Genomic DNA, 22,803 nt, shown 5'->3' with positions numbered 1-22,803 from the left:
GCAGGCTGATCAGCGTTGGAAATACGGGCAGTGAGTACCGTATCTTCCTGTCTGTAGTTCGCACTTCTGCGTAAGACCAATGTGCAGTGTCCAGGCACTTTGTCGGCATTGCGTAGTGCATGAAGAAGGCGCGGCGGATGCGGCAACCGATAGTTTCCATCGAACTGTTGCTTTCAGCATGATCAAGAGTAAGTTAGAGCATCATGGTTCCTGATAGCGGCATCGGAAGCTCCTTGCCCTGGAGCGCAGATTATTCATTTTTATTCCCTCTAACTGTCGCAGCATAGCTTTTGTTCTTGTAAGAGAGACGAGAATGCTGTAACGGCAGAATTTCCGACCGCGTTTTAACGTGAGAGCGTCAGTACCCCCATGTAGAAAAAAAAAACTGTCCAGCGTCGGCGTTGGCAACCATTTGAAGCCTCGCATCCGGAGCAGTCAGAGAAGAAACCTAGGTGGGCCACTTAGGTCACGTGATCTTGTGGGGTCATCACAACCTGCCCCCCCCCCCCCCCCCGGTCCACGTTTTATCTCTGCATTTCCCTCCTCCTACGCCGCCATGTCTGACCCACTCAAACCGTGGAGAGACAGATAAAGAGAGAAGCTCTTTAATTGAAAAGCAGAGATCTTAGCCGACGTTTAAATCTGCTGACTTGATACTCTGCGTGAGGAAGGGTATTCGGGGGGAGAAAGATCGAATGAGACAGGTCTAGGAAATGGTACGGCAAAGTTCACTGCATATATAGAGAATGCGCAGTGAGAGTGCTGAACGGTGGGATTACAGTTTGTCTAGAAGACCAATGTCATATAAATAATCAAATAAAAAGTCTATAGGGCATCTGTGCTGTCTATGGCAGGCTTAAGGTCCTAATACGCAGTCAAGTGTTGGCACTTGAATGAATGATTCGATAAGATATTCATAACGTGCATGCTCGTCGACATACGCTGGGCATTCTGACAAAATATTGCCGCGAATATTTGCTGTGTTTGTTCCTTTTTCAAATCTGCCGCCACACCACTTTATCGCATTGTTTGCGACTCAAGACGCGACTAGATTTATCTCGATTGATCGCAGCCAGGCAGAGCTGATTCTACGTTGTTCCGGAATGTTCTAGTAACTTTGCACGCTTTATCTCGAAAGTTCGCTATCAGCTTTAAATTGAGCACGGCAGACAGCGGCGAGCATTCTGTTCGACGACCGCCGTCACCACTACGTGAAAATATGCTCCACCGTTTCTACTAAGGCGCAGTGGTCGCAATCCGGACTGTTTGCTTGACCTAAGCGGAACTGTAAGGCGTTTGTAAGCGCAGCGTTTATACGATGTCGGTGATAAAGAGCCTACAGATGGGAAGGAATTCTAGGCGACAGTTTTGATCGGAGGTGTGGGTCGATCGAGCGCAGAAAATGGTTATGATGTGTCGGCAAGCTCCACAGTCGGTTTTTTTTTTCTTCGCAAGCGCTTCTTTTATAGATTATATAGTTGGGATGCCTCAGACCACGAGCAGTAAATTAGCCTGTATTTCTGGTTTTGATGACCTCTGCGGGTTGTTTTATCATCTACAGCAGACGTCTGCGTACAACGTGACGACGTTGCAATGAGGTTTAGGAGCACTGACAACAGGGATAATTAGTGTTGCGCTGTGCTATAAAACAATCTTGCGAAGCTTTTTAACGCTCAACAAGGCTTCATGAATGGTTGTAGACTTGACTGCTCTGAATTTGGCCAACGTGACTCACGAGTACATGGTGGCCGGTCAAGAACACCATCAGAACGCAGTGCACAGGCACCGGATATTAGAAGATGCTACGCAGCACATCCCTTATATAAGTGCTACGTTTACATCTTGTTAAAGAATTGACACCAGCCTAGCGAAACTGCACACTAGCGAAACTGCAGCCTAGTGAAACTGCACGAAACAGGTGGCCGATCAATCATGAACGAGACCTTGCGGGAGAACACCTGTATACACCGTCGAGCCATGATTGGACAAAAAATTCTCTTAACCAATCGCGTCGCATGAGTGGTCGATGATCAAGCGGCAGCCAATCACGGTATCAAACGAGGAAGCAGCTGACCAATCACTAACTGCATTTAGTTGATCGAAGCAGCTGAAACAGGAATTTTGCGCAACGCTTTCAATGTAGCACGAAGAATGGTGCAACCTGACTTATGCATCTAAAAAACGCCCCCCCCCCCCCCCCCCCCACCCCCCGTATCGTGAATAAGTGCATGCGCACGGATTTCTCCGACTGCTCGAATCTTCGTGTCGAAAAAATTCACGCCGGCCGCAGAATTAGCCGCGCTTCTTGCTGCGGGGCACGTCCGATTCGACACTTTCGAGCAGTAGGTGTTATTACAATCTCACCTCCCCCCCTCATCTACCCCACAATCTACCGCCTACTCCCGGAGGGGCGGCGGTTTCCCTGGTGCGTGAAATGACCTGACACGGTGTTCCGATCGGCGCTGATTGCGCAACGTCCCCGTTCTCTCTTCTGGCATCGGTTGCATCATCGGGTCGACCGGCTCCATAGCGGTCCTGAGGCGGTGTCTGTTCTTTAGGGTAGCGAATGCCTTTGTGCTTTGTTTCCTTTCGCCTTTTCTGGTGCGGAAGGGTGCTCACAGTTTCTCCTGCGTCGGGAGCACTGAGCCGGGGATTTCATCGATAAAATTACGGTTAAACATGTCCTGCCAGCGCTAAGGACAGTCCTCTGGGAAGATATGCGCTGTGCAGTAAAAGTTGAATAAGAACGTGTACTACACAGATAAGCCGGCGGTCAGAGAGCAGTGCGCGCTACTTTCTTCATAACAGCGTTAATTAAGGAGAAAAGGCGATAAGCTTGGATTGATAGACCATTTTAACTAACTATTGCACTGTAAAATCAAACGAATACACTATGTCGAAAAAATCACAGACCAATAATGCCATTAGCAACCGCTGAACAATCTGCTCAGGAAGACAACTCGAGGCATGGTGCTTATCGCTTCGTAAAAAAAAAAAAGAGAAGAATGGCCATGGTTATGTGCAAAGTGGTCCTCAAACAGCGCTGCTTACCCTTGTTATTATTAGCTGCGTTTAGTTTGGTGTGTCCGTCCGCAGTAACCGATGGTGCTCTAAAATGTTGGTTGCGGTCGACAGGCTTCGGCACAGTTCCTGCATCGCCTGCGGGGTATCGATGGATACCGTTCCACTCTACGCAAACAAGTTGTCGATAGGGCTGTTACCATGCATAATAACACAATAGGCAATCGAAAAAAAGGCAGAATTGAACCCAAAATATGCTTCATCGTAATTTCGTGAATACATTTTTCTTTGTATTGCAGCAGTATTTCTGTAGTTGTGTCACTGCAACAAGAGACGGACTGCTCAATACTACAGAAAAATTTTGGTCGTTACCACAAAAATTTGTTATTTCTACATGTTCGAGGCCAAAAATGCTACAAATGTTTGTTGTGAACGCAGACAATCTTCTGTTGTGTTTTTAGACAGAGAACTTACTAATCAAACCGGTCAGTAATCGAATGGTGCTGAGAAACTTAGAAAAAGAAAATACTTAAGGCTCAAGGGTAACAACTGGTGTGTAATAATTTCGAAAAAAAAAAACACCGAACTCTTTTCTATTTAGTGAAGAAACAATCGCCTCCCGGGATGCACCAAACACTGCCCTCTACTAACTACGTCCAAAATGGAATGATAATTTTAAGCAATTTACATCTTAGTGTCTCATCCTACAAGACTTGTAGCTGACTTCATGGACATTAGCTAAACGTTGTGTGAACCGTGGTATAGAGACATCCTGCTGCTGATCTCCACTTATCTGTGTTCCGCATATAACAGAGAAAGTAAAAAAGGTCAGTTATTTGCTCTAAGCTACATGAACATATTGGCCATTTATTCTAGAGGAGAGAGAAACTCAACTAAGAACTGCCACGCTAACTTGACGTATTGCTTTCACGCGCACACAAATCCACTTCTTCTACGACGTTCAAAAGTGGACGTATGTGTAACGTGGGAGGGGATCCTCGGGTCCTTTTTCCCTGTGCACATAGATGTCAGTGCATCGACTGCATTCCCTGGTTTTTCTATACCTTCACCAACTTCGGCATCTGACATCAGCGGCGTCCGGTCTCTGCTCCCTAATTCTGAGTCACAAGCCGGCGTCTGATTGTGGGTGTGCCGAAGTTCTTCTCTATACTTTATTATGTTTGTCTCTTTTACTTTTTCGCGAAATAACTCTTCCGTCGAAAGAGCAGGAAAACGCGGAGTAAGGCTTGCGTGAAGTTCTCAGCTAGATTGGCGGAGAATGACGTCAGCGAGTGCTGAAAGCAGACAATGCTGAGTACATTAGCAGCGCCATGCCTGCATATACGCTACAACAGCACCACCATCGCTCTATTGGGGCCGCTGTCGTCAGGTGAAAGAGGAGAGGGAGAGAGCAAAGCCTCACTGGCACGCGACGTCTGTGGTGATCAGAGGACGCGTGCCTTGATAGCAGTCCTCCGATCGCAGGCTAAGAGCTCGCGAACGCAGAAAGCGCGCTATCCGCTTTAGGAGGTCAGAGGTCAAACATCATTATAGGCATGTATGGGCGCGCTGTTGTTTTTTGGTTTTTTTTTCTATCTGTCTTGTATGCTCCTCTGTTTTCAGCCTTTGTGAGTGTGTGCTGGCTGACAGCTATTTTTTAAATACCTACAACGTCCAGCCTTGAATGTGCGTCAGGGGTGGTACAAGAAAGGACAGCCACGCATAGAAATATTACAGACATTAATAACCATCATCATCAGTTCGGCTGCGTCGCCTGCAGGAGAAGACTCTCTATAATAACCTCTATTTAACCCTATCCTGTGCCAGCTGCGAGCCACCTTATCCCCGAAAACATCTCGATATTATCCGCCCGCCTGATTCTACGTGAATAAATGCATACATGCATACCTTGAGTCAAGTAATAAACAAAGCGCATTTGCTCATTACGAAGAAAGAAGTTTAATATGAGTGAGGCGTGCTATCTCGTGCTTTTTTTCTTTTCTCAACTCAGCGGAAAGTATCAAAATATGATGTATACGATAGAAAATGAACGTACCCATCTCCAGACAGTGGACTATTTTATATTATTAAACACTTTAACATAGCAACGCTCATAAAAACAAACACGACAAAATGGGTTGTTTTCGAGCCGCTGTATACCTTCATCGCGCGGTGGAGACTAAAACATGGAAGTCGTCTATAGGTGGCTAGTTTTTATGACCCCCATCATGCAGGCCCTATTAAACACTTCAGACTGGTTCAAATAGGCTTAGTAAAAACGGATTAAGGTAGAGGCCACGTTTGAAATAGGTTCGAACAGGAAACTGTCCGGAAAAGTGGACCGGTCATCAGTGTGGAGGAAGGGGCTCTAAGTGGGGCGACTCCTTTCTGACACTTTTTTTTTTTCGCACGGTGACGTATTCTGATCACGAAGCACGTGTCAGCGATGCTTGCGCTTCGCGTTTACGCCCCTGCCCCGAACGCCACGCGACCCGCAGAGAGCAGAAAATGGAGCAGGCTGATCAGCGTTGGAAATACGGGCAGTGAGTACCGTATCTTCCTGTCTGTAGTTCGCACTTCTGCGTAAGACCAATGTGCAGTGTCCAGGCACTTTGTCGGCATTGCGTAGTGCATGAAGAAGGCGCGGCGGATGCGGCAACCGATAGTTTCCATCGAACTGTTGCTTTCAGCATGATCAAGAGTAAGTTAGAGCATCATGGTTCCTGATAGCGGCATCGGAAGCTCCTTGCCCTGGAGCGCAGATTATTCATTTTTATTCCCTCTAACTGTCGCAGCATAGCTTTTGTTCTTGTAAGAGAGACGAGAATGCTGTAACGGCAGAATTTCCGACCGCGTTTTAACGTGAGAGCGTCAGTACCCCCATGTAGAAAAAAAAAACTGTCCAGCGTCGGCGTTGGCAACCATTTGAAGCCTCGCATCCGGAGCAGTCAGAGAAGAAACCTAGGTGGGCCACTTAGGTCACGTGATCTTGTGGGGTCATCACAACCTGCCCAGCCGATTGTGAGCAAGGTGGCCACCGTGGCAAGTAGGAGTTAATGATTGGTCGAGAGAGGTCGCCCGGAAAGAGCAACCTGAGTGACATAAGCCCTCTGCTGCACCACTGTGCCAGTAATGGTATGAGCACTCCCAGAGATCTATGGTTATAAAGTCCAGAATGACCAGTTCCGCGTATATGTAATGCTATCACGTCATATCAGTAAAGCAAAGCTTAAGTGTCCCGACGAAGTTTTTTTTTTTTTTCTCTCGGAAAGCGCTCTCTTCATAGAGCTCCCCAGCTTTCATCACCGTCAAAGCAGCGATGAAACCTGGCTGTCTTTGCTTAAAACAAAAAAAAAAACCTCTAGGAACTCTGTCAGTTGTATTGAGAAAATCGCGGCAAAAGCGCAGAGGTTTGGCTAGTCGTCACTGCAACCACATAACGTCGTTCTTCTTTATTGCCTCGCTTTGTGCGGCTCGCGGCAGTCGTATTTTCCAGCCTTCAATTCCTCGCTCGCACGCGCGCGCTTCGGCCAGAGTCGATAATCGTTCGGGCAGAGTTTACACAAAGTATTTCGTCTAGACTCTTGAGCCGCACGGGTCAAGCAGGTCGCTCGCTGGCTCAGCACGCAAATTCACCTCTGCGTGCGCAACACACCGACGCCCTGCTTCGTTAAAACGGTGCAACGCTGTACAAGCCTGCAGCTGGCGTCAGCCTATAGCCGTAGGAGCCGCTTTCAATGGGCCACTCGCATATGTTGGCGAGTATCGTGATTCACCGATGAATTTATTATGTTATCATCTTACATCATGACTAATGTCGATATGTCTATCAATATATATAGAAATATTTAATTACACTAAAGAGAAAGGAGTGAAAGGGCGTAGACAGTCCTCCAGCCCACGCACCTTTATGTGATGACGTGCGCTAGAAAACAGCTTAATGCATTTTTACTCCCCATATAGGCTCATACTTGTGTTTACTGCGTATACTGGCAACAATAAACAGAACTAACGTATTTCGAGCATTCGACAGGTGGCAAGTATTGATGAGAAGTGCACCTTTTTCGTTTGCCAACTATTTCTCGTCTGCACGAACAGTACCCACTACGAATCTTTAATTTCAGTGCAAAATTAACAACATAATTTTTTTTCTTAATCGTGTGGGAACGTAGTGTTCCCTTGCATGCTGGTTGCATACTGGTTCTACCTGTACGGACAAAGCGGTTCGCGAATCCAGCCTCTGTTTAGCTGACGCCTAAGCCTACCCATGCTTCCACTGCACTGCACGGTTCTAGTGAGAAAGATCGGAGTCACGTGACAGTACGGTGGCACGCGCCGTTCGCGCGGTCCTTTTGTCGTTGCGACAGTATTGGTCTTTACGTCGCCGACACCGCAGCGGAAGGGCCGATATAATGTACACACATACAAAAAAAAGAAACAAGAACAAACGGCAATATAGGCGACGCATGCGCTCGGTAACTGCGAGAGAATTAAGGCGATGCGGGTGACCGCAGAGGTCGCACCGCGACCGATGCCGCATCGTCATCGACTGTGTGCGGCGACAACGGAGGAATGTCGAAATACTTTCGCTCCAGAGACCCCGCATGCGCTGGGGTCGCTGCGGCCAGCACCGTAAACCTATACGATGACGTCAGCGACGGCACCGCACACAAAGGACAGATAATTGTCTCTGCCAACGTAATTTTGTTGCGCACTCGAGAGGCCTCAGCTGAGGCCTCAGAGCCTCAGCCCGCTACTTTTTATTTTCCTGATTTTCGGCTTTTACTTTTAGCTTCCATTGCAAGCACGCTTGGATTGATTTCATTTCGGGACCGACTGCTGATGATAATTTTCTATAATGACCTCACTTTCATCCGTGCAGCATTCCCCAGACACGGCGAACAGGATGTCACATGGTATACTGACCGATATTTTTTTTCTTTTTGCGCTGAAGCACATAGTTCTGGTTTCGATTTAGTATACAGTTTAGTGGTTTCATTACAAGTAACGACAATCCTGCAAATCTTCACACCCTATGATGTTCCTGATGGATACGTTCAGCCACAGAAACTCGCAACATCACTAGGAGAGCTTAGACAAAGAGCGTCATGGCTTGCACAGTCGGTCCGCACGAATCCAAAGACCCTTGTGTCAAGCATTTTCGTTCCAGACAAACCGAGCACCAGTCCAAGGGAAAAAAATACCGCAGCGGTGGCCTAGTGGTTGAGCATCCGCCTCGCATGCGGGAGGTGCGGGGTTCGATCCCCAGTGCCGCCGGGAAACCACCGGTGATACAATGGGTACAAGCCTTCCCCTGCCTGGTGCTCGGTTTATTTAGGGAGAAATGCTTGCGAAATGGGTCTTTGACCCCACGTTCAGTAGAAGAAATCAACCTTGTGTCATGCCGCTCTTTGGCCTCAGATGTCCTTGCGCCATAAAAAATCATCATCATCATCAGTCCAGGGGAAAAAATTGTACCCACTGGGAAATCGGCGTGCCCCCGGCGGCACTGAGGATCCAGCGTCACATCTCCTGCATACAATAACCACTAGCCCACCGCGGCGGCGTATCATTTGCTGTCCGAACGCTCGAAACCGAACCAGTTTCGCGTTGAACTGACGCCTCAACACCCGAGTAGCATAGTCGAGGTTCGCCCGCGTCTTGAACCTTCGGCTACACGTACTCATCCTCATCCCAGCACTGTTGTCCAACTTTCTCTCTCGGCATCGTAAGACCGCGTGTGAGGATCCTCTCATCGTCGGCGATATCGCTGTCCGCATCATGGGCGCGCAAACTAGGATCTTCACAGGGCCGTCGCTTTGTGCTCGTGCTCGCGATGACTTTCCTGAAGTTTTTCTTCCGGCTACTGCTTCCTTCCGGCGACCGATTTGCTCTACTATAGTAGCGAGCGACGGGGTGATGGATTGGTGACCCACGCCACCAGCTGCTGATGTCATAAAATCGCACCGCCTCGAACGACGCGATACCGCCACAGTCCCAACCAACGGCTACAGCGAGACCTGCAGCTCTGTCTGGTGTCCGTGAAAAGCGGAAAGGTTAGGGGAGAGCAAACAGGAAGTGAGAGGGGCATGAACTGCACTGCAAGCAGCCACTGTAATCACACAATACATGCACAATTACAGTGAAAAAATAAAAATAATAACACCGTGGGTGTACCTGCCCTACCCAGTGTTACATAAGTTTAAGAAATTGATACACATTATCAATAGTGCCATGTATACTGCTTCGAATTCTTTTTCTTTGTGCCTTTCTTTCCTTCCTTCTTTCATTCCTTCTCTTTGTTTTCTTCGATTGCTTGTTTTTTATTTTCTCTCTTTTATATATATGTTGATTTCTTCCTCTTTCTTCCTTTCTTTTCCTTTCTTTCTTTCTTTATTTCTTTCCTTCCTTCCTTCCTTCCTTCCTTCCTTCCTTCCTTCCTTCCTTCCTTCCTTCCTTCCTTCCTTCCTTCCTTCCTTCCTTCCTTCCTTCCTTCGTTTCTTTCCTTCCTTCTTTCTTTTTCTTTCCTTCTTTCTTTCTTCGCACGCCTTCGCTGTATTTCATTTTCCCTCGCTATCCTGGTTCTCGTCTCAACCTCATTTGGTCGTGATCGGATTGCGCGAGCGTCTGTTTACTCTCTGCGTATTGTGCTACAGCGCGGTTGTTCTCATATGCACGAAAGCACACTTCGCCCGGCGCGTGGTTTTTCGCGTGCTGCATTGCTCGCAACGCGCTCTTCGCGTGACTCGAGCGATCGGCTTAACTACACCTTCGTGGCGCAATGTTTGATCACACTTCGATTCCCGGTTTGCGTGTCGGTCGCGGTCGTACTCTCACTCCGTCGCGTTCGAGCACTTTCTTGCGGAACAAGTGTACCGGCCTGAACCGATGACGTTCATCGGGGCCGGCGTAATTTAGCAGACTCTTCATATTTTGTTCCATTCTGGTTATTTTTGCCCGTTGTTGTCCGCTCGAGCCGAACCATGCCCCCGACATTGTCAGCACTCGCCTGTCGGAGCGGCGTACGAGAGCATAGAGATAGTATTACATGAAAATAACGGTCGGTCGTATTACAACTGCCTACGTCGACAATAGCTTCCAGTCATTCGTTACCTTTCTCACTATTCACCACGTTCTAAAAGTCTTTGCGCTTAACTAAAACGACCTTGCTGCAATCAATACTTGTCCTGAGAGCACTAAAGCTGGGACTGTTAACGCACCACCTATAGTAGCATCATTTTCGTCATTTTCAAAATCCATCAGCCTCTGATCACTGTCCGAGTGGCTCACTCTTCCTTCGATTTTCATTAGCCTATGGTGGTTAGTGCACGTGGCTACTCACCCATGATAAAAGGTGGCCCTCCCCGAAGTTACTAAACACTCTAAAGGACACCAGGACGTCGCACCGCCCCAGCTGTAGCTGAACTTCAAATTTCCTCAAGTCTAAATTCAATCTCGAGAGGAGACATCACTCGTTTCTGCCCCAACAAGAAGCAGGCGGGGCTGTAGAGGGCCTAGTGCTGTCACTAATTCACGCCTATAGGGTAAATCTTCGAGCGTATTGTAATTTGTGGTATACTAAATGAGTAAAAAAGAGGGTCACCCACGCCACTGCTGTATCGCAGACTTAATCCCAATTGTGATATAACAGATGTGGTCTGAGAGAGGATAATTAGAATTTTTTCACCGAAAGGTGCAGATAAAATAATTGGGAACAAGCGACTGCTAGCGACTCACAGCCTGGGGAGCGGTACCGCTGGAGACTTTCCTAATCTTTTCTGGGAAGCAGTTGCAAGATTGTGCTACAAGCAGCCGTATTCTACACCAGAAAGAAAATTTGCACATTATAAGCCAAAGATGGTTCGCCGTTTCGTCGTCCGGAAATAATGTTTAGAGATATCGAAGGTGAAGGCAGAGTCACCCATCCAACATTTCTGATTTTAAAGTTGCTGCCTCTGTTACAAAAAAAAAAAACACTTCGTGAAAGCGAGCGTAGCAGAGGTAAAGCTCATGAAACCATTTTACCATGTTCAATGAACACTATTTGCAATCACCACACCAGCATATATGTGTGCAGCTGATTCCCTCAATACGTCAGCATACGTCATATTCATACGTCTACCCGAAAAAAGCAACCGATAATATCTATACATAGATTTACTGCTTCACCTCCGCGTCCTCCTCCACAACGATGTGAGGTCATGACGTGGTTTTGCCCATTTTCGGACGCATGCAACAACCACTCATGCTACCGCCGGCGTCACACCACCGCAGCCTTTTCGGATTTCGCACTATAGCCCGCTGAAGTCTATCCGCGGAGCACAAATATACACCATCCCGCAGCACGACAGCTCATCTATGTCAAGGACTGAGGCTTCTTCAGGTTAGGGTTGCTACAACGCACGAGCTGTTTATCGGCAAGCTCTCTCTTTTCAATTTTCAGTTTCACTTTGCACGAGAAGACTTAAAAAGTAATAGAAATTGAATGTTTCTCTTCTGCTGCGGCGCGTGTCTCTTTTTCGGCCAGAGTCATCAGCTACATACGACGCTTCGCTCGTGTCAAGTGGACCCTTTGACCCTCGGTGATGGCGCGCTCTGTGGTATAGGAGAGAAAATAATAGAAAGAAGCGAGAGGTGGAGAGAAAAAGAGTCGGCGTGAGGGAAAGCGGAGAGATATGCGTGTCACGGTCTTCTCCGCCGTTGTGGCAAACGTTCACCTCGCGTACACGCGCACGTTTCCTCCATCTTCTGTTTCCGCTTTCAGCCGCGCTTTCCCGTTTTCTTTTTAGGTGAGCGCCGCGCTTTCGTTGCGTGGTGATGCCCGGACGCACGCGTGATGACGTCACAGCACTCCAGCAAAGACTTTTTTTCCGCGCTTAACGATGCCAGAAACGCACTCCCAGTGCTCGTCTGTGCGGCAAAGTTGCCTAAGCGGCGCCTTGCAGAGATAAGCGACGGTGAGAAATTTATTCACGTGATGCTTTGGTATGTACAGGGTCGGTCAAAAGTTCCCACGCCAAGAGGGTCTGCTTTTGAGCAGTATAGTCAGACAGTTACGACGCCCGCGAAGCTCGGAATATCTGTATACGGTAAAAGAATTATCGTTATAACTTCTGAATACCTTGATAGCTTCACCGGCATCTTTAGTGCCAGAATATACCGAAGAAAAGCAAACCCTGTGGTCTGGGAACTCTTTACTAACCCTGTACGTTCCTGTATCCCTGTTTAGGCTGCAGCTAGTCTTGATGCTGGCGCAAGCCGCCGAGCCTCCAGCCTCCAGTTGCCGAGAGATATATGAAGGCTGGTCGAATATGTGACCGGCGAGTCGTTCCTGCCATCTCCGCAGTGTTTGTGCAGTATTAAGTGACCCCAGCAGCACAGCTAATCGGCCCAATATTGACAATGAATTGGTAAATGCTGGTCCTGCAATATACGAGAGTGAAACCATAACCATTCCAATAATGGGCCGATTACCTGTGCTGCTTGGGAACTGCGCACATGGCGAGCCATTCAGACGGTGTTGTTCATATCAGGTGCAGTCATCAGACTTCCGCCCAATTACACGAGAAACATATAACTTAAAAATCAGTACCAGTGATGACCCAATGCAAACCCCTCCATGTTGAATATACAGGCTACCTTTACGGCTGTTGACTTTCCATTGAAGGTACGAGGTGACCATTACGAGGTGATGGTAGCAGCTCCTGAGAAGGTGCAGGCCAAAGTAACCAGAGTGAAATATTACGGGTAAAACATTGATTTACACTTGCCTTTGTCTCGTCTAGCTTTCCACATCTTCATGTTGCGAGTTTCTATACAACAGCTCTCATTACACTCTCTCAGTAAGCTTATGCTTGTCGTCATCACATTTTTTTTCGCCGATTTTCCCCTTCACTTTCGCCGCATCTATGTCAACAGATGGTTTCAAAGTTAAGCCTTCTATTTCTTGCGCCCGTAAAAGAAGATGTTCGATCCGCACGAAAGCCTGAAAATACTGTAGTTTCACCCCGTCCATATCGTGTCCAAAAATGCGTACGAGCATCGACCAGGACAGGAATGAAGGGAACGAATTTATTTTTTTATATATTCCTGTACAGAACGGTAACAAAGGATGCGGAAGCACTCCTTGACATCTTCTAGCTCGCTTATCAGCGAATCTCTTTATTTTAGAGCATTTCTAGAGGTGCCCGTTTCCGTGAGCTATCCCGTGATAAGAGAAGAGCTTGCGTATCCATCTTCTACCTTAATGCGCTTTTTATTCACTCCCCGTCATCGCTGTATAAGCGGGTCGCCTATATTTTGCTGATGTTACTTTTTACCGCACTCACCGCCTGTATACTCTAGGGAGCCGCCTCTTCGAAGACAGGCGTCTACACACCGGCATCCACAGCGTGACAGGCGAGGTTGGCCCGGACGTTTTGCGTGTATTACAGTTTGTACCGCCCCGGCCTCTTCTCCTATTCCGGATATAACATCATGCGCTGCGCGCTCCAATGTACTCTCCGCCGCCTCGGATGACGTGTCCGACACGTGTGCGTGGCCGCACTCATCGGCCGTGGCGAAATAACAGTGCACACAGTTTTTGGAAGCGCGAAATATAGCGATCAAAAGCGCACGCTTGTGGCCCTTTCTAGAAAAGAAGCAACTCAAGTGTTCCACTCTATATAGCCAGTGAAGAGTATTGCGCGGAATTAGAGAAGCAAAAGAGCAAAAAATGTATGCATATACCGTTTCTTTGGTCCTGTTACTGAAGCCGGCTCCCTATACTGAATTAGAATGAAACGTGTTTGATAAAAAAAACGTAACTCTTTGAATTTACGCAAACGGACGGACGGACAGACAGGATTAACTTCAAATGAGCTTCTTCGCCGTCTCAACTACTCTCTTGCCGCTACCCACCAATCCTGTGATCACCTATTACTTACGTCTACTTCTTGAAAATTGAGCATGCCCTGGCTGCTCCTGAATAACAGTGCATCCAGGATATTTTTGGTGGCCTCGTGCACTGAAGTGCTGCAAGCACTTACATTAGTTAAGAATATGTTCTATATATATTTTTTTTCTGCCTTGAAAGCAGCAACCGCATGTCAACTGGGGAGGGGAGGGGGGGGGGGGGGGGCAGGCTTGGTGCGGCTGCAACTGACTGCAGGGGATCTTGATAAAATCCATGGCGGCCTTTATGTGCAACTTTGTTTTCCCATCCGTTGTCGTTTCCGCCTTCACCATAATCATGACTCCGAACTTCAATATAGCCCGGCGATATCTGTTTCGCCCAACCAATAGCGAATGATGACCACAGCTGGGAGTAAACAGATTGGAGCAGGTTAAAGTTTCTAAAGTGCGCCTTACAAGAGGCAAGATGTTTGGTTTGGTTCGGTTTTATGGGGTTTAATGTCCCAAAGCGACTCAAGATACGAGGGACGTCCTAATGAAGGACTGTGGACGATTTCTAGCACCTGGGGTTCTTTAACCTGCACTGACATGGCAGAGTACACGAGCCTCTAGCATATCGCCTCCGTCTAAATGCGACCATCACTTCCGGAATCACACCAGTGTCAGCAGCCTAGAGAAGAAAGATGTCTTTTCATTTTTTCGGCGCACTTTTTCTCCATCCTTTTGTAGAACCTTCTTTTTCATCGTGATCTGCACTTCTCTTTCTCGTATAGGGCGTCCTTAACTGCTTTCACCTGTCTGCATCTAATGCTCACACTTTATGAATTCCCTAAGAGAGAATTTGTCCCAGAAGCGAACGCTGCTGTATTCTCCGCCGACTTCGATCCGACAGATTTAAAACAGGCTATTTGTCGGCTGTACCGAAGTTCAGCTGAACAGCCACACTGAAAAGTTTCCCGATGAGCCGTTCATACTGAATTATTGTAATACGTAGTGCGCGGCATGTAAGACGATAAAAAATGCTCATGTTATCCGTAAGTTTCTGTAACTTTCATCTGCTTTCCTTATCGCTTCCCCGTGAAGTAGATGACGTTGTTCGACATCTGTATGTAATCCAACCTTTCGGTATGGCTTGTGAGCATAGAATACCCGTAATTCGAATCAGTCATAGAGAAAGCATACAGAACCCATTCAGGAATTGTATGAAGTTATCGTTAGTCATATACGGGCCATTTCAAAGGGGAGGGGGCGGGAGAAGAGATGTGTTTCCCGTACTGTGTACGACGAACACACAAGGTTTCCGTTGTTGTGTGAGAAGATAGGGAGGGGCGTTGCCCAGCCCTCTCTTTTTCCATCTCCTCTGCCCGCCGCTTCTCTGCCGGCGGTGGGACAATGCGCGAAGAATAGCGGTGGGCGAGTCGTTGGCGTCTTCACGAAATGCGCGCTCGCGCGCTCAGAGCGTCGCCTTCGGCTACACTTCCGCATATCGCGGCAGGCGAGGTACCGCATGTCTCACTCTGCAACCCGCACGGAGTGCAGCCAACGGCGCGTCATAACGGAGACGTGATGCCGTCACTGTGTAGAAGACGCTGCGGAACAAAATAGCAGTTGATTAGCCGGATGTAGGCCAATGCACGAGGTACATTCGGTATTTTTTTTTTTTGAGCAAAAGCTGCGCATACATAAGTTGGAAGAATGAAGAAAACGGCTCAAGAACTGCATTGCATTCATCATCATTCCTGAGTGTGTTCGTGATACTGTTGTCCAGTATTCTACGCTAGCTAGCTTAATTGACGGCGTTACTTAACAATTGGAACCCTACGGCGGCATTCAAGCTTGGGCTAGTTGTTATTTACATGTTATTTTTTCCGTTTGAAATCGCGCAATGGGTTATTTTTGGGGGAGACTCTACTAAACCTTGCAAACTTTTAGGCTGGAGCCTGCATTGGGCTGTTTGTAAACGCGTCATGATTAAGTAAACTACGAGAGACTTAACGGCCAGGAGCTGATACAGAAACCGTTGTGCGAGTTCGAGTTCTTGGCAGTGGGTCCACACCACATTGAAAAACACGTCAAATCTATTCTAAAAAGAACTGTGATGCGTTCAGTTGCTGTCGTTTTAAAAGTGATGCATCTTGTAAAGTAATACGTTGACAAACATACCCGCCGCGGTGGTTCAGCTAATCATTGCTCTCGGCTGCGGAGCACGAGGTCGCAGGGTCGAATCCCGGCCGCAGAGGAACTCCCGTGTGCTGCGCAATGTCAGCGCATATCGAATAACTTTCAAGTGGCCGAAATTAACCCGGATCTCTCTGTCTAGGCTCCTTCCTTTCACCTCCTACTACACCCCTACTCTCACGGCATGGTTCTGGTGTCCACCGACAGTGCAGCGATTGCTCTACCTTTCCGTTCCTTGTAAAACATTTTCTTTTATCACTTTTGCATTTTACTACTGACGAAGTGTCAAGAACCCTGCATCCTATGTGGGCTAAAATACGGTATACCAAGTCCCTCCTCCCTGCTCACACCTCCGTTCGTCTCTCACCTCAGCTGACCTTCCTTTTTTCGTGGGGCACGAGCCGTCATGTTCGCTTTCGGACGGGCCCGTCTGACCTGGCCGCGAAGAAGAGCGCCGGACGGAGTCTCCCCGGCGCCTTCTTCTTCGGGACAGTGCGATGATGCCCCGCCATCAAGGGCGGAAGACGCAGTTGACGCCCTGAAGCACAAGGTCTGTGTAACGCCCGTCATGCCGCTTGATGGCCGTGACGATGCGGAGAGATACGTAACTGGGTATGGCTCGCGTTCTGCCTACTGGCCTGGTTGCAGCATTTAAAGATTTCATTTAATGCCTGAGCCCTTCACGCAAAGTCGGGCAGACGGTTATGAACAGAGCAAGGACATGAAGATCCCCCTCGAAATGTTGGTGCTCAGTTTGTCCTAACTTTTTCTCTTCTGGTGCGAACAGCGACGACTCTGCTCTAAAACCAGCGCGCGAAGATACCACGTTTATGTCATCGCATTTAACAGATTCACCATCACCCCTTTTCCTTTTTTCTAACTTCACATTTCATCTCAAATTTGTGACTTTTTTTTATGGCGAGTCTCTGCCCTTACTGCGACCCCAATCGAGTTGTCGTATAAATGAAGTCCGTTGCAGTCGCCGCTGTCATTGGATTCTGCAAGCCAAGCGAAGAGAGAGAGAAGAGGAAAATAGACTTGGTATGTTTTAGTTTAGCGCTGATCCGCTTGGCTGCCAAGCCAAGCCAAGCCAAACCAAGGTCCAAGCCAAGAGAGATGATTTGGTCTATGAGGGTTTAACGTCCCAAAGCGACTCAGGTTATGACTGACGCCGTAGTGAAGGGCTCCGGAAATTTTCACCACGTGGGGTTCTTTAACGTGCACTGACATCGCACAGTACACGGGCCTCTAGAATTTCGCCTCCATCGAAATTCGACCACCGCGGCCGGGATCGAACCCGCGTCTTTCGGGCCAGCAGCCGAGCGCCATAACGACTCAGCCACCGCGGCGGCCTCCAAGCCAAGCGAGAGAAAACAGAGAAGAAAACGATAGTGAAAATAGAGGAAGAAGAGAAAACGGAGGCACATCAAGGCTCTCGGCGAACGTTTTAACCAATCCGTAACCCATATTATTCAGTCTTCCTTATCCCACCTCAGATGCCATAGGCTAAGGAAGAATACAAAATTGAAGTCTAGAGTCTGACTGAAACCCGTCTGGTCGGGATGGTACATGACGAAAGAAGAAGGCGCCGACCAAAAAAAAAAGGATGGGATGACGTTTCGGCTCCCCCACGGGAGCCTTGTTCAAAATCTCCCCGTGGGGAGCCGAAACGTCATCCCATCCTTTCGTTTGGTCAGCGCTTTATACTTTTGTCAAGAATACAAACTCCATTTCCTAATCTTGAAGTATTAAGCAAGATCAGTCCTACAAAATACCCACTCTTCCTGACACGGAGCAAGCCCCACGCTCTATCATACCTCTTGGGAGTGTCAGAACAAACCATACCCAACGTTAAAAATGCCATACCCGACACACGAGCAGTGCGAAGCGGCCCTGACCAGTGTACCAGCAAGCCTGGCTGATCCAGCTAGTCCGCAAGTCAGCTGCCACCAGCGGATCTCTTGACTAGAGGCACTGACCACCCAGCTCCTAAAAAATCTTATTTTGCCTAAACAAAGATTTTCTCTCTCTCTCTACTTAATAATTAGCCTTCCTATCTTTTTCTTTACTGCTTTGCTGTCTCCTTCTCTCTTCTTCCCAATGCTTCTATATTTCCCTATTTCCAAAATTAATTTCTTTCTCTCCTATTTCAATATCATATACAAACCTTGTTCCCTCACATCGGCCTCACCTGTAATGATTGTGTTAATTATCTGTCTGCAGAGAATCCATCTTTTTTCGTGATTTTTCGCCAAATCCAGCTGCCCAATACCCCATCGTGGGTATGTGCTATTTCGACAGGAGCATATCCACGCTCTCACACAGACTTGGTACCTGACGATGATGATGATGATGATGGGTTTTTTGGCGCAGTGGCATCTGGGGCCAAAGGGCGCCATTGCACAAGGTTTTTTTTTTTCATTTACTCAAGCTGAGGTCAAGGCGTAAATAAGCAGAGAACCAGACCAGGGGAAAGCTTGTACCCATTGTATCGCCGGTGTGCACCCGGCGGCCCTGGGGATCGAACGCCGCACCTCCCGCATGCAAGGCGGATGCTCAAACCACTAGGCCACCGCTGCGGTGGCTTCGATGGCCTAGTTGATACCTCAAGCACTCCGTGAACGAAGAAAAAAAAAAGATTGAATATTTGGACAAAAAACCCAGGAGAGAGGGTTCAACAATATTCTGGGAGGTGTGGATCCAACACACGTCTCCAGCAAACGTCTGAGTGCTGCAGTGCTTTACGTTACACAGATTCAGAGCTTAAGGGCTGCTGTAAGTGCTTCGCTAGGCGGTTAAGAAAGAAACCACCTGCGCCGGGTTACTTTTGGGAAAGACTGTACATTGCATTATATCATACTAAGGTTCTGGGCTCATTTTCGCTTACTTGGATAATATCTAGCGCGAAAGAGACCTGCACTGGAGGAAGACACCACAAACACGAACGCTCGTCTCTTCTGCGCTACATTTTATTCAAGCATGTGTCACCAACTAGCCCAGCAAGAGGTTTTATTGAATCATTTTCCACTGTGCTGTTGGTTGCTGTTTCTGTCCTCCTTTTTGTATTTCAAAATCTCATTGGATAGTCCGCATCCCAGGTTCTTGTGACAGGCGTGTAGACAGCGTTGTCAAGAAAAAAACACAAGATGGAGCTTGCTTATGTACCAGCGAAGGCACGCAATACAACACACTATATTCATGAAGGGAAAGCCTTGCTTAAAAAAAAAAAGACTCTACACCGCTTCAGTTCTTGGCCAGCCAACCGATCACATGTGTCGCGACGAGAATATCTATGGAACGCTCGTTCGAACCACGGAAACTAACAATGCGATGTTACATCCGGACAATAAGCTTTAATGCGCAAGATTTTAACACTGTTCACAATGTGAATACGCAAGGCGCATTGTAAGCGATCTCACTTCGACTGAAACAACAAGCTTCGCTTTTTGTTTCCCATACTTTTTCAGTGTAGAAAACGGCTCTGCTGTTCAGAGTCAAGGTGGCGCCTTGCTCGCATGCGAGCGCTGCGTCGTAATTCCTAAAGAGCGTCCCTTGCTGCGAGACGGGAAGCTAAGAGGAATGCTTTATTCTGTGGACTCGTATGCCTGATCCGCGGCTGTTGTTGTTGCCATTCGCAGGCTGGTTTGCAATCATCTCGGAGGACGGCCACACGGCGGGCTACTTCAGCTGCCTGGAGCAGGTGGCGCTGGCGCACGTGTCCCACTTCCTGGCCAGGGAACCATTGCAGGGATACCGACTGCTGGGACACAGCCACGAGACCGGAAGGGCAGAGTACAGCCGCACCGTGGTGAGTGGTACTGTAGCTATTACTGCAAGCACACCGGTATTGAAGGGCTTGCGCTGACGTCATCGCGGCCGCCATCTTGATACATTGAATGCACAGACGAAAGTTACCACGTAGTATGATGCAAGTTGGCTCGTCCTATTCTTTGCACTAGAGCACCATGAGCCACGCAGAACAAACGAGTGGGGGGGGGGGGGAGGGGGGGAGGGGGGGGGGGTTGGTATGAGAAAAGGAAAGGCGCAGTAGCGTCCTCGTTCGTGGTGGACATCTGGACACAGCTAAGGTACGTGTCCACATAGAAGGGACGGTTACTGGGCTCTTCGTTTCGAAATAAAATATTGCGTTCTTCTCATCGTGGAAAAAGAAAGGACGCAGAGATAAAAGAGAGTTATCTGAAGGAGTACACACACAGAGGCACACACCGGCGCAAGCTCCACTTCTACTCTGCACCCACTTCACTTCTTCCCGTCCGGAATTTGGCGCTGCTGTGCGATGAACTGTATAGTATTTTTTTGTGAATTCCCTACTGGCTTCCTAAACTAGGTGCCATGGAACTGGTGTGCCAGTGGCATAACGATGCAGAGTCTATGATCTCCTGCCCATTTGCTCATGCATGCCTTCTGTCCCTGCGTACCCACCAGTCCTGCAAGGAAAAAGATGTGTGTGTGTGGTTGACGACGAGGCAGTTTCGATGGATGTAAACACGGCAGAACGAAGCCTGCACTTTCTCTTGCATACCCTCTAATATCCCTCTTTTTTTCCAGCTGTCACGACGAATGCCTAGTATGTTAACGAAAAGCACTTAGTTAGAGGGCGATGCTGGCCCCGAGTATGTTAAGTGTAAAAGGTGTATCAAAGGCCATGTAAAGTGCATACACCGCTGACCGCACATCCATGCACATTTTCAGAATGTTCTGGCACAAACTGAAACGAAGAGACAGGGAGACAAGCGGGCTAGAACTCGAAAGGAACTATTGATTGATTGTTTGGTTGGTTGATATATTGATTGATTGATTGATTGATTGATTGATTGATTGATTGATTGATTGATTGATTGATTGATTGTCATGTTCGGGGCCGCTCGTGGTGGTATGTGTCACTACGATACTGCCGCTGAGCAATAACGCACGTTACTATAAAGCGTACCAATATGAGCAATAACGAATGTTACTATATAGCACACGAATATGATGACGATGACGACGAACTCTGTGTGCACTGCTTTGTCGCAGGTCCTCCCGGGCCAGGTGCTGGGCTTCCTGGGCGTCTACGAGGACGTGAACATCCGGGCTACGAGCTGCGGCGGCGCCCTGCGCGGCGTCTCCGTGTCCGAGTGCCGCTACGCCAAGTGCTGCCACGCAGCCACGGGCGACGTGGTCTTCGTGCCCCTCTCGTCCCGGGGAAAGTTCTACTCGGTGGCGCGCCGTTCCTCTCGCTCGCCCAACCACGTGTTCCCGCTGACGCAGCTTCTGCGCTTCGCCCGGGTGCCCCTCACCGTGCGCCTGGTGTGCGGACCGCTGCTCAGGACCCCGTGCGGATTCACCGGCATACTCAGGCTCGAACACGTACAGGTACGGGCACCTGTCCTCCTCCAGCACATCGCACTTACTTCATGTATTTAAAAGTCGTAATTGACGAAAGGTTAACCAAACATGTGTCGTCCGTGATGTTTGGCTCCATTCAGAGTCTTCTGACCGGAATGAAAAGACATACAGCTCATGCAGCCACCAACAAACACACAACCAGCGCAGAAGAAGTCCAGTAAAAGATTTGCGTATTATAAAGCACTAACGACTCACCAAAACATCTTACTGAGGTCTAGTCGGAATTATGTTATGGACAGCTTCAATTTAGGCTAGAACTGAATGATATGTTCACTCAACTTCGACTTCAACCGGGGCGGATTACTGAAACAATTCAGTGGGTTCTTAAATGACAATTCGCTATAAATTTAACACAGACTGTGTTCTATGCCTGGCTCCCCTAAAATTTTCTGTATGGCGCGGAAGTTCCAGGCACATGAAAGAAGAAATGGCGAACATGGCATAGGTGGGAGCAATGTTGCCTTCACGTTCCGTTGTAGAGACCGCGTGCTGTACTATATCGGTGCGCTATAAAGGATCTCAACTGGTCGAACGTAATCCGAAGTACGGGGCTTCATGAATTTCTGGGGAACTCCAATAAAATTTGCACTTTTTATTGCGATAATTTCTTGAAGTGCGATCGTCCGCAGCATGTTATGGAATGCGCGTTTTTAACAACACCACCAGAGCGTTCTTCATGGCCACGTTATCGGGAGACTGGGAGCAGTGTTTTGAAATCAGTCGTCGTTTTTGCGTCAGTGCACACCAAGGCAACGACGCGCTTCTTATCTTTTTTTATCTCCTTTTACCTTCTTTCTTTATCCTGGGTATCAACAGATACCAAAGGGGATTGTGCTGAACGATTCGGAAAGCATGTTCAGAAAGTGAATGAGATTCCCTCACGTAGCATATATCGCTACTGGGCGTGGTAATGTACTGTTGTAATGCATATCTATAAAGAGTGCAAGGGTTGACTTTTTAGCCTGCGCCTTATGCTAGCGATTCGGAAAGCATGTTCAGAAAGTGAATGAGATTCCCTCACGTAGCATATATCGCTAAATTTAACACAGACTGTGTTCTATGCCTGGCTCCCCTAAAATTTTCTGTATGGCGCGGAAGTTCCAGGCACATGAAAGAAGAAATGGCGAACATGGCATAGGTGGGAGCAATGTTGCCTTCACGTTCCGTTGTAGAGACCGCGTGCTGTACTATATCGGTGCGCTATAAAGGATCTCAACTGGTCGAACGTAATCCGAAGTACGGGGCTTCATGAATTTCTGGGGAACTCCAATAAAATTTGCACTTTTTATTGCGATAATTTCT

General features: G+C 48.0%; 1 protein-coding gene across 1 annotated transcript in view; it reads left to right on the top strand.

Moving 5' to 3' along the window:
• Positions 1 to 22,803, top strand: part of LOC144106292 (uncharacterized) — a 111,444-nt gene that overhangs the window by 84,055 nt on the left and 4,586 nt on the right. Inside the window, exons 4-5 of the mRNA XM_077639060.1 lie at positions 19,731 to 19,900; positions 21,130 to 21,468. Of these exons, the coding sequence (XP_077495186.1) occupies positions 19,731 to 19,900; positions 21,130 to 21,468 (509 nt within the window). The remainder of the gene's footprint in view (positions 1 to 19,730; positions 19,901 to 21,129; positions 21,469 to 22,803) is intronic.

Source organism: Amblyomma americanum, chromosome 10, assembly GCF_052857255.1.
Source record: "Amblyomma americanum isolate KBUSLIRL-KWMA chromosome 10, ASM5285725v1, whole genome shotgun sequence".
NCBI lineage: Eukaryota > Metazoa > Arthropoda > Arachnida > Ixodida > Ixodidae > Amblyomma > Amblyomma americanum.
The sequence above is the reverse complement of the archived record's forward strand: the minus strand, read 5'-3'. Positions and strand labels throughout refer to the sequence as shown.